The sequence below is a fragment of the Microcebus murinus genome, chromosome 5 (genome assembly GCF_040939455.1).
Source record: "Microcebus murinus isolate Inina chromosome 5, M.murinus_Inina_mat1.0, whole genome shotgun sequence".
Classification (NCBI taxonomy): domain Eukaryota; kingdom Metazoa; phylum Chordata; class Mammalia; order Primates; family Cheirogaleidae; genus Microcebus; species Microcebus murinus.
Genome location: NC_134108.1, coordinates 98,441,349 through 98,459,170, shown reverse-complemented (window position 1 = coordinate 98,459,170; position 17,822 = coordinate 98,441,349). Strand labels below are relative to the sequence as shown.

At 41.1% G+C, this 17,822-nt stretch overlaps 1 protein-coding gene across 1 annotated transcript; it reads left to right on the top strand.

Annotated features, from left to right (window-relative positions):
* The first annotated feature begins 1,021 nt into the window (after positions 1-1,021).
* TDRD6 (tudor domain containing 6) lies at positions 1,022-15,914 on the top strand. Its single transcript, XM_012744806.3, has 5 exons — positions 1,022-7,233; positions 9,022-9,146; positions 10,478-10,567; positions 14,513-14,576; positions 15,344-15,914. Exons 1-5 carry the CDS (start codon positions 1,158-1,160, stop codon positions 15,385-15,387), a joined length of 6,399 nt encoding a protein of 2,132 aa, XP_012600260.2. The 5' UTR covers positions 1,022-1,157; the 3' UTR covers positions 15,388-15,914.
* Positions 15,915-17,822: the final 1,908 nt, after the last annotated feature.

Sequence of the window (17,822 nt, the reverse complement as noted above, 5' to 3'; positions counted from 1 at the left end):
TCGAAATGTGGAGTGAAATGCAAAAGTACAAGCAAACTATGATAAGCTCTCAGGGATGTGTCTAACTTTGTGAGTGAATAGTTTGCTTGCGCTTTTCCATTCCAAATGGAGGTTTGGGCGTTTGACAAATTTGGTTTCAAAGGGTTATCCCAGTTAAGATCGAGGTGATGGGGAAAAAAGGCAAGAGACTCTTTGCTATAGTAGATACAGCTGGGTTTAAGGAGAACGTTCATTCCATTCCTTTTGACCTCCTCTTAGGAGTCCGGCTCTGTACTAGCCTTGTGAGTAAATGAAAAATGCCCTCAAAGGTGGGATGCCAGAGTTAGGCAACGAAGTGGCAAAGGAACCCATACCAGGTAAGCGTGAGGAAGGAAACATTAACTGTCGCCGTATGCTTTCAAACTTTATTTTAACCACCTCACAACAAATCTGTCAATTCAGACGAACAAACAGGTTCACAGAACAGAGGTCACGGACACACCGGGCGACCTAAAGCAACCCCTCACCTGTGGGGCGCAAGGGCACCGCTCAGCCCCGGCAGGCCGGCGCCTGGGCCCGCTCAGAGTCCGGGCCTCAACGCCTTGGACGGGCCGTTGGCGCCCCCATTTCTCCTTCCCGCTCTCCGTGGGCAGCGGCAATGGCTAGCGACCACGCCTGGCACCCAGCGCTCCATCACGGGTAGCTGGCGAAAAGGAAACAACTTTCTGGAGGGGTCCTCACCCTGGCCCTTCGCCAGGCCTGCGCCCTGCGTCCTCCAGAGCCGAGGGCGCCCTGGAGAGAAGCAGGTTGGGACCCGGTCCTCCCACCTCCTGGCCTCACGAACGTCCCTCGAAGCCCCTGCTGTCCTCAGCCCAGCCGGGGCGCGTCCCGGCCCGACCACTCCCCGCGGCCGGAAGCGCGGGCGCCGCGCGCTGCAAATGCCTGCGCGGCGGCTCAACTGTGGGCGGTTGGTCAGGCCGCCGGGGCTCGCCAGTCGGCGCGAGTCCCCGAGGCCCTGCGTCGGGCGCGTCTCCCAAGGGGCGCCTCGCCAGGTGTCCTTCCCATTCTCTGGGTCCTTTGAGCTAAGCTTGGTGGGACCCTCCTTCCCGCAGCGCGGGGGCTTTCGGCGGCCGGACGCGCGGCCCTGACCGCGCAGGGAGAGGGGGCCGCGCTGCGCCATGGAGATGTGCTCGACGCCGGGGCTGCCGACACCGGGGTCCTCGCTGGCCCTGCGGGTGTCCTTCGTGGACGTGCTTCCCGAGGTGATCCCTGTGCAGCTGTGGGGACTGGTGGGCGAGCGGCGGGAGGAGTACGTGCGGCTGAGCCAGGAGATCCAGGAAGCGGCGGCCACGCGCGGCCCGTGGGCGCTGGGCGGCGCCTCGGCCTCGCCGGGCGAGCTGTGCCTGGTGCAGGTGGGGCTCCTGTGGCACCGCTGCCGCGTGGTCAGCCGGCAGGCGCAGGACAGCCGCGTCTTCCTGCTGGACGAGGGCCGCACCATCACGGCCGGCGCAGGCTCCCTGGCGCCCGGGCGCAGCGAGTTCTTCCACCTGCCCTCGGAGGTGCTGGGCTGCGTGCTGGCCGGCCTGGTGCCGGCTGGCGGCGGCGGCGCGGGCGGGGGCGAGCCGCAGCACTGGTCGCCCAGCGCCGTGGACTTCCTTAGCAACCTCCAGGGCAAGGAGGTGCACGGGCGGGTCCTGGACGTGCTGCTCCTCCATCGCCTGGTCCTTCTGGAGGTGCCCAGTCTGGTCCAGCAGATGCAGGAGCTCGGCCTGGCCCGGCAGGTGCCCGACAGTCTCTTCCACTCGCTGCTTAAGCGCCACCTCACTGTGGCCACTTCTGGCGTGGGCCCCGGGGTCCCGGTTCTCCCCAGGGTCCTGCCCAAGCAAGAGCAGCCTGGCCTGGATTACTTCTATCCCCAGCTGCAGCTGGGCGTGACGGAGCCCGTAGTAGTAACCCAAGTGTGCCATCCCCACCGCATTCACTGCCAGCTCCGGAGCCTCTCGCAGGAGATCCACCGCCTCTCCGAGGGCATGGCCCAGGTATACCGGGGTTCCACGGGGACAGGGGATGAGAACTCTACCGGTGCCACCTGGGAGGAGAGGGAGGAGAGCCCAGACAAGCCGGGCTCTCCGTGTGCGTCCTGTGGATTGGACGGACGTTGGTACCGAGCACTCTTGCTTGAGACTTTTCGGCCCCAGCGCTGTGCCCAGGTGCTTCACGTAGACTATGGAAGGAAGGAGTTGGTGAGTTGTAGTAGCCTTCGGTACTTGCTGCCTGAATATTTTCGAATGCCTGTGGTGACCTACCCTTGTGCTTTGTATGGACTCTGGGACGGTGGGAGAGGCTGGTCTCGGTCACAGGTAGGTGACCTGAAAGCTCTGATACTGGGCCAGGCAGTGAATGCAAAGATTGAATTTTACTGCTCCTTCGAGCACGTGTATTATGTCACCCTGTATGGAGAAGACGGGGTTAACCTTAACTGCGTGTTCGGAGTACAGTCTTGTTGCTTGGCTGACCGATTCCTTCAGAGCCAAGGAATAGAGGAGGAAGAGGAGGAGGAGGAGCCAGAGACAGCTTCTCAGTCTCAGTCCCCTGCTGAGGAAGTGGATGAAGAGATTTCCTTCCCAGCCTTGAGATCTATCAGGTTAAAGATGAATGCCTTCTACGATGCCCAGGTAGAGTTTGTTAAAAATCCTTCCGAGTTTTGGATTAGGTTGAGGAAACACAACGGCACCTTCAGCAAGCTGATGAGGAGAATGCGCAGCTTCTATTCCTCGGCCAGTAAGCTGGATGGTGTCGTGTTGAAACCTGAACCGGACGACCTTTGTTGTGTCAAGTGGAAAGAAAACGGCTATTACCGGGCCATCGTCACCAGGTTAGGGGACAAGAGCGTCGATGTGTTCTTAGTTGACCGGGGCAACTCAGAAAATGTGGACTGGTATGACGTCAGGATGTTGCTCCCTCAGTTTAGGCGGCTGCCGGTACTGGCTCTGAGGTGCACCCTCGCAGATATCTGGCCTTTGGGAAAAACCTGGAGCCAGGAGGCAATTTCCTTTTTTAAAAAGACTGTACTCCACAAAGAATTAGTCATCCATATTCTTGATAAGCAGGATCATCAGTACATTATTGAGATTCTTGATGAGTCGAGAACAGGGGAAGAAAACATTAGTAAGGTGATTGCTCAAGCTGGTTATGCCAAGTATCAGGAATTTGAAACAAAGGAAAATATCCCAGTGAATGCCCACTCCCCAGGGCATGGCTCAAACCATTTTACTGCTGAGAATAGCAAACTATCTTCTGCCAAGAGGGTAGAAGGAGAACAGAGAGCCAAGAGTGATAATAAAGCCACATCTGTTTCAGAGGCTTTGACCAGCACGGCAATTGTTACAAATGTTTCGAGTGAACTAGTTGTGCAGAATAAAGAGAAAACAACATCAGTTTATTCTCCTCTTATACAGAATTTCTTGGAAATTAAACCAGACTCTTCTTGTAAAGGAGAGCTAAAAGTTGGAAGTACGGTAGAGGTTAGAGTGTCTTATGTTGAAAACCCTGGCTATTTCTGGTGCCAGCTGACCAGGAACATGCAAGGATTTAAAACTCTAATGTACAATATTCAGGACTATTGTAAAAATACAGCGGCCCCGTATGAGGGAACCACACCTGCTTGTTTGGCAAAACGAACAGTAGATGGAAAGTGGTCCAGAGCTCTGATTAGTGGGACACAATCTTCAGAGCACGTCAAAGTAATATTTGTAGATTATGGAGACCAAGAAGTAGTATCTGTGAAGAATATTTATTCAATTAGTGAAGAGTTTCTCAAGGTTAAGGCTCAGGCTTTTAGATGCAGTCTTTATAATTTAATTCAACCAACTGGTCCAAATCCATTTGTTTGGGATGAAAAGGCAATACAAGCTTTTAGCGACTTTGTAAGTAATGCCTGGCAAAACAATCTGGAATTAAAATGCACGATATTTGCTTTGGCCTCAATACATGATGAAGAACTGTTTAATGTTGTGGATTTGCTAACACCCTTTCAGAGCGCATGCCACTTTCTGGTAGAAAAGAGATTTGCGAGACCAGTAAAACTTCAGAAGCCTCTGGAGTCCTCTGTTCAGCTACATTCCTTCTACTATTCTATACATGATATGAAAATTGGAAGTGAAGAATCAGTGTATATAACACATGTTGATGACCCTTGGACATTTTATTGCCAGCTGGCAAGAAATGCAGATATTTTGGACCAGTTGTCATGTAGTATTACACAATTAAGTAAAGTTTTGCTGAATTTAAAAACATCTCTCTTGATCCCTGGAACCTTGTGCCTTGCCAGATACACTGATGGGAACTGGTATAGGGGAATGGTAATAGAGAAAGAACCGAATAAAGTCTTCTTTGTTGATTTTGGGAACGTTTATGTAGTAACAAGTGACGATCTGCTTCCGATACCTAGTGACGCATACAGTGTCTTACTTTTGCCCATGCAAGCTGTTAAATGCTCATTATCTGATATTCCTGATCATATACCAGAAGAAGTTACAACCTGGTTTCAGGAAACTGTTTTAGATAAGTCACTGAAGGCCTTAGTTGTAGCAAAAGATCCAGATGGAAGGCTGATTATAGAACTGTATAGTGACAATATTCAAATTAATGCTAGTATTAATGAGAAGTTAGGGCTACTTGGTTACAAAGGTAGAACAAGGAAAAATGAAAGTAAACCACTCCTCTCTGCAACTGAAACTCTTGAAGAAAAAAGCGAGAATATGAAGTTGGCATCTACAGAGTATTTAAGTAAATCAGTAGAGAACAAGTTACGTAGTGTAGAGATTTTGCGAGAACCGTACAAACCTAAGATCAATGCGGCATTTAAGGAGCTCAAACGCTTACAAAGTTCAACAAAGACTAACTCAGCCACTCGATATCAGGACTCTGTGGGAAATAAAAATAGTGAAGTGTTTTCATTAACAACAGAAAAGAAAGAAGAAATTTTTGCTGAGCCGCCTTTGAAAGCCACGAGAGGAGAAGTCACTGTTTCAGAGAGAAAAATAGGAGATTCGTGCGATAAAGATTTACCTCTAAAATTTCATGAGTTCCCACAGAAGAATATAATGCCTGGCTTTAAAACAACTGTATATATTTCTCACATAAATGACCTTTCAGACTTTTATGTTCAACTAACAGAAGATGAAGCTGAAATTAATTGTCTTTCAGAGAGATTAAATGATGTCAAAACAAGGCCTGAATATCATGCAGGTCCACCTTTGCAAAGAGGAGATATGATATGTGCCATTTTCCCAGAAGACAATTTATGGTATCGTGCCGTGGTCAAGGAACAACAACCCAAAGACCTGCTGTCTGTACAGTTTATAGATTATGGTAATGTTTCTGTGGTTCATACTAGCAAAATAGGTAGGCTTGACCTAGTTAATGCAGTATTACCAGCATTGTGCCTTCATTGCTCCTTAGCAGGACTTTGGGTTCCTGACATCGCAAACTGTAAGGAAATGATGCATTCCTTTTCCCGAAGGACTGATGAGGCTCAAATAACGTGTGAATTTGTTAAATTTCAAGACAAATGGGAAGTTATTCTTGCAGACGAACATGGGGTCATAGCAGATGATATGAATAGCAGATATGCTTTCAGGGAAAAATCGAAAATAGAACTTTCTACCCAAATAATTAAAAGTACCTGCTCAAGGTCTGTTAACAAATCGGACAGTGACACTTCAGTATTTCTTAACTGGTACAATCCCAAAATGAAGGTGGTAAGAGCTTATGCCACTGTAATAGATGGACCTGAGTATTTTTGGTGTCAGTTTGCAGATACTGAGAAACTTCAGTATTTAGAAGTAGAAGTACAAACTGCTGGAGAACAGGTCGTAGATCAGAGAAATTGCATCCCATCTCCTCACATTGGAGATCCTTGTATTGTAAGATATCGAGAAGACGGACACTATTACAGGGCACTTATCACTAATGTTTGTGAAGATCATCTTGTATCTGTCAAGCTTGTGGACTTTGGAAACACTGAAGACTGTGTAGACCCAAAAGCCCTCTGGAACATTCCTTCCGAACTTTTGCTGGTTCCCATGCAAGCCTTTCCATGTTGCCTCTTAGGATTTAATGTTTCAGAAGGTGTATGCCCTCAAGAGGGCAATGACTATTTTTATGAAATAGTAACAGAAGATGCGTTGGAAATAACAATATTAGAAATCAAAAGGGATGTTTGTGATATCCCATTAGCGATTGTTGACTTGAAAAGCAAAGGTGAGAGTATTAATGAGAAGATGAAGAAATATTCTAAGATTGATATTACTAAGAATAGTCTTCCCTGTGAGGCAAATGGCTCTGAGATAAAGGAAGCTCATGCATCCCCCAGTCCTGATGTGGGACTTAAGAAACCGAGTAATAAAGCTGCGCAAGATGAAACATTATATGTAGAACCACAGACAGATGAGCTCTCTGAAAGCATCGAGAAAGAATTAAACATTATTGAAACCAAACCAAGTAAATTCTATGACCTCAAAACCGAAAACATTTTTGAAGCTTTTGAAAGCCCATGCAAAGATAAAATTGATCCCGAGGTACTGGATGGCAAAGCAGAGTGCCATCTGGTTGACAAAGCAAAGTTGGAAGACAAATACCAAATGGCAGGATTTGATGCATTATTACCACATGCTAGTGAAGCAAAGGAGATACTAGAACTAAATTCACTTGAGGTGCCACTTTCTCCTGATGAAGAATCAAAAGAATTCTTAGAACTGGAATCCATTGAGTTGCAACATTCTCTGGTCGGGGATGAGGAAAAAGAAGAGCTGGTCCTGGAGCCACCGAATGTACTGCTGCCCCAAGGCTGCGACACAGAGGCAGCCCTGGAACCTTTCACGGTGCAGCTGCCCTTCAGCTGTGAAGCTGAGAAACAGCCAGAATTAGAACTACCTACGGCCCAGCTATCTCTAGACGACAAACTGAACGCTTTGTCTTTGAGAGTGAGTCAGAAAATCCAAGAATCCATATGTGCGGAGGACATGAGAAAGCCGAGTTGTGTGGAACCCTTTGACGACCAGCACAGGACGCCCTTGCATCTCCCGGGGAAGAACTGTGATTCTAAAACGCAGCTCGGAATGAATGTCTATGAAGAAGAATTTATGGAGTATAAAAACAGGGACACCATTTCGTCACTGATGCCTTTATTCTCTGAAGAAGAATCCAGAGATGGAAGGAAGCACAACAGTGCTTTACCAGATCATGTCTCAGGTATGTGCATTTTTTTCCCTTTCACTTTTAAGTCTAATGTAGTGTCTTTCAAAAGTTCTTATTCATTTTCTTTTTTTTTTTAATAAATAATTCTTAACTGGATTTTTAAAATTAATTTTTTAGAAGAAAAATTAACACTGGGGATGTGAATCAGATTTGGATTTTATGAAGGGCATTTTAAAACTTGGGGAAAATAAGTTATGAAATCAATGTAAAATAACATGTTATATGCTCAATGAAAGGCTGAAATATTACTTTTGTGTTTAAAAATAGAATGCTTAAAATCTGTGTCTCCAAAAGGTGAATCACATTTAACATGTAAATAAATCATCCTTTTTTTTTTTTTTGAGACAGAGTCTCACTCTTGTTGCCCCTGCTAGAGTGCCGTGGCGTCAGCCTGGCTCACAGCAACCTCAGTCTCCTGGCCTCAAGCAATCCTTCTGTCTCAGCCTACCGAGTAGCTGGGGCTACAGGCATGCGCCAGTATGCCTGGCTAATTTTTTCTATATATATTCAGTTGGCCAATTAATTTTTTTCTATTTTTAATAGAGACGGGGTCTCACTCTTGCTCAGGCTGGTTTCGAACTCCTGACCTTGAGTGATCCGCTCTCCTCCATCTCCTAGAGTGCTAGGATTACAAGCGTGAGCCACCGCGCCCAGCTAATAAATCATCCTTATAATCAAGAGGGTATATGTGTTAGTAAGTTTTAAAAAACATATTCTGTTGCCAAGCACTATCGTAGGCATAAATTTATAAAAAGGATCATTTTTAACAGGGTGTTTTAGACTTAACTTTATCATGTATTTGCCATTCGTTTAGAAACCCTTAAAAAATAGATTTAGGGAGCCTATATTCATCAGAAAAGTACTGAGTAAATCTTTTTTTTTTTTCTTGTTGATACTTTTTACTTTCCAAGGGTTAGTAAATCTTAAAGAATATTTGTTATGTTAACTTTTAATAAATTATTTTATTGCTATTTTGTTTGCTACTTAAAGAGGCTTAAACATTACATTACATGGCTAACTTTTGTATAATCAGTGCTATACTTTTTAAATGTCAATTTTTATATTATTAAATTTGAACCATTGTGCAAACTAGAGAATGTAATAGAATAATGAGAATGAAAATAATCATACTCTTACCACCAAGATAACCACTGTCAGCACCATGTGATACTTTCTTCTTGCTCTTGTGTATGTCTGTTTATATATAGTTTTATAAGCTAAATACAGATTATACTATCATATAATTTTGAGTCCTTAATTTTAATCCCCTTAAAATACTTTATCAGAATATTTTAATTGCATAGTATGCCATCCTTTGGGCACACCATATTTTATTTAAATATTACCCTTGCATTAGATATTTAGTCCTCATTTCACATTTTAATAATAGTAAATATTAGCTTTGTGATAAGACTATCTGCTCCCTTGCAGCATGCTCTTTTGCTATAGGAACGGCTGTTGTAACTACTAGAGACAATATTAGCTGTAGTAATAGTACCAGAGATTAGTAGTAATTTTCAGTGTTAGAAATCAGATTCGCATCCTTATGATGGTGATATGGTGATTTTTTTTTTTTTTTTTTAGGAAAGCAGTAGGGGATTATATGGGGGGAGGGCACTAGAAAAATAAAATTAAAGAGTTAGAACACATTAACAATACTAATTACATGATTTTGATTATGTAGGAATAGTAAATGCAGACTAAGGAAAATACTTTGCTTGTGCATCTCACGTTAAGGAATTAAGAGGTATGCATTGAGTCTTACTCTATTGAATTTGGCAGCTCAGCCACAGAACACCTACACTCTGAAAGGCTTTACTGTTGGATTCAAATGTGTTGTGTGGTCAAGTCAAAGAAACACGTGGTCTAAATGTAAGATCTTGGAAATAGCTGAGGAAGGCACAAGGGTAAGTGAAGTTTAAGTACTGTATCTCAAAATGCTCTTGCAGACTGTTAAGGAAGTTCTACCAGACTTTATTAGACCAGAGACTGCAACTGAACAGATATTTACCTGCTTGTTCCCCCTGGTAATTTGCTGTAGTGCAAAAATCATTTGAAATGTTTTTATATGAGAATCCTAGCAAAAAAAAAAAAAAAAAATCATCCTACTCTCTTTCAACTATCTTTCTTACCCCTAAAATCATATTAGTCATCAAGTTCTAAACTTTCTACTTATTCTCTTTTAGTTGGAACTTATTATACCTAATGCCACTTATTACCTTAGTTGAGTCCCTCATTTCACAACCACATTACTCTAATAACCTTCTATTTGGTTTACTTCTTCTAGTCTTCCTTAAGTTGATTGTCCACTGTGCCAGTGGGAAGTTTGTCAAATGCAAATCTGATAACGTGATTCCTGTGTGAAATTTACTAGGGATTTCCGGTCGATTGTGTTTCTCCTCTGATCTGAAAACCACCTGTACCAGAGTCACCTGATGTGTTTCTTAAATTGTAGAGTCCCGAGCCTTGGCCTGGCCTGTTGATTCAGAATTTCTGGGGTTAGGATTCTGGAATGTGCATTCTTCTACCATTAATACTGGCAAACCTCTGATCTAGGATATAAAAGTCAAGGTCGTTAACATGACGCAGAGGTCCCTCTGGGATTGAGCATCCATGTACCTCTCCAGTCTTAGGTCTTAATTCTTTATATTTTGTCCTTTAGATTACATGGACATCTATTCACTTGACTTCTTTTTATATACACAATTTTTCTTGCTGCTTTGGTGTATTTAATAATGCAGTTCTCTTTTGCCTGTGTTCCATCCCATTACCAAACTGGTTCATTCCCATTTATCTTTAAAGATTTCTGTAGCTGTTGGCCCTTCCAGGAAGCATTCACTGACTCACTGACATTATTTTCTAAACTTCCCTTTTTCCTCAAGCCCTCCTCACCCCCCAAAAAGCTTTATACCTATACTATATTCCTATACCTGCTGCTACAGAAACCTGCACTTCCTGGACACTATTATAACTATCTGCTTAGAAGTCTTTTCTCTACCAGAGTTTGAATTGCTTGAGGTCTAAGTTTTACCCATCTCTAATCTCCAGGCATGGATACTCCATATATGTTTGTTGAACTGAAGTAGCATTGAGTTTGAAACATGTGATTGAAGTTTAATAACATCATATTCATTGTCTTTTGAAGTATGTTATTTTAAAAAGGATAGCAATGGTACATAAGTCAGTTACCGTTTTTGGAAGTTGCCAAATTTTTAAAATTTTCTGTTCTCTCTTATAGGTTTTGAACCTTTCAAATGGTATGGAGGAGATAGTGAACCCTGAGAACGTCTGGAATGGCATACCCAAATTGGATAAGAGTCCATCTGAGGTATGGAATTATATAAATAGTAATTAATTAATGAGAGCATTGGTCTTCATTTTGAAACGTGATTTAACAAACTATTTCCAAAGCCCTTGTATTAGGAAAAATAGGGGAAAAAATAATGTTATAATAACAGTTAAGAACAACAGTAACAAAATCAATATTTCTGGACTTCAGCCAAGTATCCCTTTGTGCAAACTAGTAATTAGTGTTTTACTCCTTGATTTTCACTTACAGAACGAAAATTGATTGGTGTTCATGACTCTTATGCATGTTTAGGGCAGAAAATCTGGGAAATATGGCAAAATTAAAAATAAGAAAGTAACGACAACCTGTAATATACCCATTCAAAGACAAACAGGTTGATCAGTTTGTTTTTTTTCCATAATTTTTCTGTCTATATGGAATATAAGTATTTAATCTACATGTTTTGGACACATTGATTTCATTCTATATATAGTTTAATATCCATTTAAGACTATGTCGTAGGCAACTTCCTATACCATTGTGAGGTATCTGGGCATTTCAGTTTATCTCGTTTGGGGTTTGTTGAGCTTCTTTAACTTCCATTTCACAGCGTTTGTCTGATAGTTCCAATATGTAGTCATCCCAGGGTTTGTACCTGACGGTTGTCTTTTTTTTTTAGAGAAATGGTCAGCTTTTCCTGATTCTTGTATGTTGAGTAACTTTGGATTCTATCCTGGACATTCAAAATATTATAAGACTTTGGATCTCATTAAAATCTAGAGAATGTCAAAGTTTTTATTTTAGCAGATGATCATCCTGTTTAGGTTCAAACCACAAGTTGTGTCTCTCCTGTAGCTAGTGATTCCCATGCCAGTTTAGTTTGCAGAGCCTTTGCTGTGTTGTTCAGGTCTGCCCAGTATATATATAAGGCACTCAGGTTAATCTGGGACTCAATCAGTGGTTTATATAGTAATCAGGTATCAAAGACTTTGCTTATTTGGTCCTGTTCTGCATGTGCATAGCTCAGAGATGATCCCGGAACTTATATTAATTCATATATAATATTGGGGGTTAAAGATTTCCAACTTCTTTCCTCTCTGAGATTTCCTTCATGCTTTTTGGCTCCTAGGATCCTCTTTTATTCAGCCCCGAATAGCCCCCCTTTTTCTGTTCTCTAGCCAGAAATATGTTTTTTTCTCAAGGTTCTGTCATGCAGTTCTATTTGACTGAGCCTGACTTTGGAGTGAAGCAGATAAGGATAGAACAAAAATAATCTCCTCCTACTACTCTCCAGATAAACGAAGGACCTTTTCCTGGTTCTGCTGGCCAGAGAGACGGGTCATCTCTCACATTTTTAGGTACCTGCATTGCCATTGCCGTCACCAGGGCAAGGCCAGAGGAAAAATGAGAAAACAACAACACAACACCACCACCACAATACGATAGTAGTGGGATTTCCTACCCCTCCCTTGTTCTATAGCTGCAGTCCTGAACCCCAGAGTGAGTGAGGAACTAACAGCACAGTAGGAGGTGAGCTGTAGGGTGAGCAAACAAAACTTCGTCTCTGTTTACAGCCGCTCCCCATCACCTGCATCACTGCCTGAGCTCCACCTCCCTCCCCCCACCCCCAATATCACCCATCTGTGGGAAAATTGTCTTCCATGAAACCCGTCCCTGGTGCCAAAAGATTGGGGCCTGTTGCTGCTCTATAGCTTTTAGGGGCCCTTTATTACAATCCTCTGGCTAGAAATAGGGGATTTCTCTCAGAGTTTTGCATTTTCCCCCAGTTCTGATTTGGCCTACCCTAAGGTCAAAACCAGGAGACAAAGAAGTAAACAAAGAAAGAACAAAACCAAAAACCCTGTAAAATTCACCCCTGCTGTGAGTCATTATTCACGTTTTTTACTTTAGCCCTTAATCTTCCCATCCTTGTTTACTTTTGAGTGTCCTCTGGTAGTTGCTTTATATATTCTGTCTATAATCTTTAGTTGTAATCAGAAAAGAGAAAGTGAAAGAGAGAGAGGTTGCAGTAAGCTTACTCTATTTTGGCTGCAGCCAGAAAGCCATAAACACTTTGATAGCTGAATCATAATGCATTCAACAGTTTCTAATAGTGTTGGGTGTTTAGGTCACTTAAAATTTTTAGTATTAAAAATATGAAACATCTCTCTTCACCTTCTTATGCTAGTTCTTTTTTGGTATACTTGTCAAAAAGAACATACTTTTTTTTTTTTTTTTTTTTTTTTTTGAGACAGAGTCTCGCTTCGTTGTCCAGGCTAGAGTGAGTGCCGTGGCGTCAGCCTAGCTCACAGCAACCTCAAACTCCTGGGCTCGAGTGATCCTTCTGCCTCAGCCTCCCGAGTAGCTGGGACTACAGGCATGCGCCACCATGCCCGGCTAATTTTTTATATATATATATTAGTTGGCCAATTAATTTCTTTCTATTTATAGTAGAGACGGGGTCTCGCTCTTGCTCAGGCTGGTTTTGAACTCCTGACCTTGAGCAATCCGCCCGCCTCGGCCTCCCAAGAGCTAGGATTACAGGCGTGAGCCACAGCGCCCGGCCAAGAACATACTTTTTTGTATGTCAGGCTTTTGAAATGTGAGTTATGACTTAGTAAATTGTTTAGCAAAATAACTCACATTTCAAAAGCCTGATATACTTTTTTGCATCAGTATTTACTAAAACTTTCTTTTACATTCTGATTGTCTCCATCTATTAATTGTGAAGAGTCCACAGACAAATACATACATATGTACATACAGGATTCTATATTTGGTTAAAGTACCCTGTTACCTGGTAAATAGGTAAAAACTATTTAGGACTATTTAAAGTGGACATAAAATAATATACATATGATTACCTCTGGCTTTAAGCCAATTAGCAGACATACAGAAACTACTTATTAGGAAAGCTTTACAATTTTTGATTTGATTACTAACGGGAGTTAAAGATTCCTCAAATTTGAGTAAGTTCTTAGATAAGGATGCCTGCCTACAAATGAGCTAGTTTTCTTTAAAAAGTGAATATTATGAGTACTATATGTGACTATTTTTTTTGTGACACATCAAGTCATTATGATCTGGGAGTCCTTCTAATTATAATTTTTTAGTATTTGTTTTTTTATCTGAGCTATTTCATTTTACCATAAGAATATAGCTCACTAATTAGTTTCTGTATCACATCATGTACGCACATTGAAAAGAAAATAGGGGAAATATATCCTTGTCCCTCGTCTTCAGAGGGTCTGTGGCTCACCATGGATAATGTGTTTGAATAGCAGCCTCTTTTTTTTTTTTTTTTTTTTTTTTTTTTTTTTTTTTTTTTTTTTTTTTTTTTTGAGACAGAGTCTCGCTTTCTTGCCCAGGCTAGAGTGAGTGCCGTGGCGTCAGCCTAGCTCACAGCAACCTCAAACTCCTGGGCTCGAGTGATCCTTCTGCCTCAGCCTCCCGAGTAGCTGGGACTACAGGCATGCGCCACCATGCCCGGCTAATTTTTTATATATATATCAGTTGGCCAATTAATTTCTTTCTATTTATAGTAGAGACGGGGTCTCGCTCAGGCTGGTTTTGAACTCCTGACCTTGAGCAATCCGCCCGCCTCGGCCTCCCAAGAGCTAGGATTACAGGCGTGAGCCACAGCGCCCGGCCATGAATAGCAGCCTCTTGAACAAGGATATCCCTCCCTCCTTTACCAAAAGCCAGAGTTGTCAGAGCATCTGAGAGCTCACAATTGAGAAAGGGGACTTGACTCCCTGCGTGGAATGCTCCATGATCTGGAGATGTCCCAGATCATGGGTATTTGAATCATGGAAAATGCACTTGAGGTGATTCTTCACTATAAAATGAGATTGTCCCAATTTTAATGGGAATGCTTCTTATTGTTTACTTTTTTTGTGGTTTATCTAGGGTCCCATTTCTGATTTAGACTATTTTGTACTTATAATAAAGAATTGGCAGTTACTTAAAGGTTTCTTTTGTTAGGCCGTACTCCAAACAGTGGGAAAAGATCTTTACTTCATGTCATCGGATGACACCACAATTCAAGGTAACTTGTGTTTTTAAAACAAAATACTTCTATCACCCAGAATTGGCAAGTCTTAAAGGTGCCATTATGCCAAATCCCTCAAACAAAAATGGTTAATTAATTTCCCTGGATGTTAGTAGTGGGGGGGGGGACCACTTTAGGTAAAAATGTTTAAATGTGCTTATGGGGATAAATAACCAAAAGGAGGATTTCTTGATATATCACAGGAAATTTGTTGATTGAATTAATCTTGAAAGTTAAATGATGAGTTTGATAAATTCATATTTTAAAGGATTTTCTTAGTGTTAATTGGGTTATATATTCAAATGATCTTTGTTAAATAATCTCTTAGGATTTCTGAATTTTTATCTACATAAGATTTAGCTTCTTGGATGTTCTTGGTTATTTTATATTGGTCATAATATAAATGTTGGTTCTTAGAATTGAGACACATTGAGGATAAAATTAGCTCCTGGTGACTTTAGTTTTATGTGAAAAACACACACTAATCAAAGAAAGCAAAGAACTAATTGATTATCAGACTTGTTAACATCATTCTAGCAAAATATAATATTCCAATTCCATATTCTTTTAGAGAGACTACTAAATGAAAAGAAGAAGAAAATCTGTTTCTGTAGGAATAATTCCCTGTAATAGTTAGAATACTGATCTGTCCCCCTTCCCTCCCTTTCGAGGACATTAAATTGTCATAGTAGCACCGATGTAAATCATTTTTTTTTGTTTTTATATTTCTTTCTCAGCTTGAGGTTTTTCTCTTCTCGTTTCAGATAAGGAGTCTGGAGGTGATGTAGATTTAACTGTGGATCCATAGATGTGGCCCGTCAGAAGCTGCTCTTAAACAAGTGGCATCTTATCCAGACCAAAAAAGTATTTGAGGACATTGAAAGCATATAGCCTTAAGAAGCTGTCATTTTCAAAAACTTTGATATAAGCAGAAAGCGAAATAGGTCTCAGGTTGACTGAGCAGTGTACCTATAGCGGTATTGCTGTCTATAAGGATCCAGGATCTTTCCTCTGCTTTGTATTGTTTCTAATCAGTCGAAAGGATTTATTTTGCTAAACAATTTACTAAGTCATAACTCACATTTCAAAAAAAACCTATTTTGATATCTTTTGAATATAGCATTTAAATTAAAATAGAAAAGTATAGGTTCATGACAAGTGCATGATATGAGGCTACTCAGGAGGAGGGTAGCTTTGTTAGCAGTAATGCCTTCAGAATTTTTGTTTTGACTTTGAAACTTTGGCTGCCTGTCTAATAAAACATCTGACTAACATTCTATTTGAATTTGGAAGTATTCTAATGTGATACGAGATCTGAATAAAGTTTATCCTTAATCGTGCGGTGGTCTCATTTTATTAAAAAGAAAATAGGATTCTTGAATATCTGTGGTTCCTCTCTTCTCTATAATTAGAGATTGGGAGAAGCATAGTAATAGTAAATGTTAGCTCTTATGCATTGATCACTCAGTTGCTCTTATGTAGTGGTGCTTTAAATACATTTTCTCATTTTAACCATCATCTTTGAGGTACATATTAATACTATCCATATTTTATTGGTGAGAAAACTGAAGCTTTTCAGAGAAGTTCAATAACTTGCCCAAGGTCAAATGTCTAGTGAGTCTCAGAGGCTTCAAACCCACACCTATCTAACTTCAAAGTCTATGATTTTAAACATGATTTTGCAGAGTATAGATCTTAGCTACATGCTACTTAGCTATACATGACCCGGGCAGGTTATGTGGTATTTTTGAGCCTTCATCTTCCTCATTGGTAAAATGGTGATAATAAAACCTTTCTTACAGTGTTTTTTTTTTTTTTTTTTTTGAGACAGAGTCTCACTTTGTTGCCTAGGCTAGAGTGAGTGCCGTGGCGTCAGCCTAGCTCACAGCAACCTCAGACTCCTGGGCTCAAGCGATCCTTCTGTCTCAGCCTCCCAAGTAGCTGGGACTACAGGCATGCGCCACCATGCCCGGCTAATTTTTTCTATATATATTAGTTGGCCAATTAGTTTCTTTCTATTTATAGTAGAGACGGGGTCTCGCTCTTGCTCAGGCTGGTTTTGAACTCCCGACCTCGAGCAATCCGCCCGCCTCGGCCTCCCAGAGAGCTAGGATTACAGGCGTGAGCCACCGCGCCCGGCCTCTTACAGTGTTTTTAAGATTAGAAATAATTTATTTAAAGTACCTGAAAAGGAGTAGGCATTTGGTTAATGTTTCTTTCTTTTTCCTGAAAAAAATTAAGTGTGCACTATGCTAGGTTTTTTTTTTTTTTTAACCTTCACTTACTGGATATTTTCAGAACTTATTTTCTCCATTCAGCATCAGCACATACCACCAACAAAAGATTGTAAAAAAAAATTGCTCTTGCATGGAACATCCTTACAATCAGAATGTTTATCCATTTCTAAAATGAGTAAGGAGAAGCTTTGCCAATAAGACTGGGGGAAAGATGTTATGTGTATGAAATATTATCAGACCCTGAAGCCTAATAGAAGTAAACTGAGAACCTTAAATAATGAGTATAATTTCAGTAAGTAGAAAGGAAAGGGTTTTGCATTAAAAATAATTGAGGTTTTACTCACTCATATAGATAATATAATTGTGAATTACCAGGAGAGAAGATCAGAGAAGATGTATTAGGGTCAGATTATAGAAAACCTTCAGATTCAAGCTTAGTTTAACTCCATATTTTAAAAAATTTAATCTGAATGGCTATAGGAGAGAGAAGTCAAACTTCTCAGAATGAGTGATTCTGCACCTTAAACCACTAAGCTAGGCCTGAGGTACAAAATCAGGATATACAATAAACTTACTAACTGGGCAAAAGGGACAGAGATGAAAGAGTTAAGCAGATTTGCTTACTAAGTACTGACTATCCTTGTTCACAAAGGCTAAATTAATTATGGAGAATTCGTAGGAACAAGATCATACTTAGACTAAAGTATATACTTAACTAATGATTGGCATAAATTCTTATATCCCTCGGGGAAAAAAATCACATTCCATGATTCCCAGATGCGCAGGTGTACACATTTTTAAGTTGTCTTTTTACCTCCATTTAATTAAATGAAATAAAATAATAAAATGATACTAAATAATAAAAATACTACGTTCACCACTATATATAGAATTTAAAACATCTATTAAATAAAATTAATTGGAAAATGAAGAAGTTAAATGTAATTCTGTTTCCTTTGTTTTCCTTCACAGCCTTAGGGTGAATAACTAATGTGTTATAGCTGGA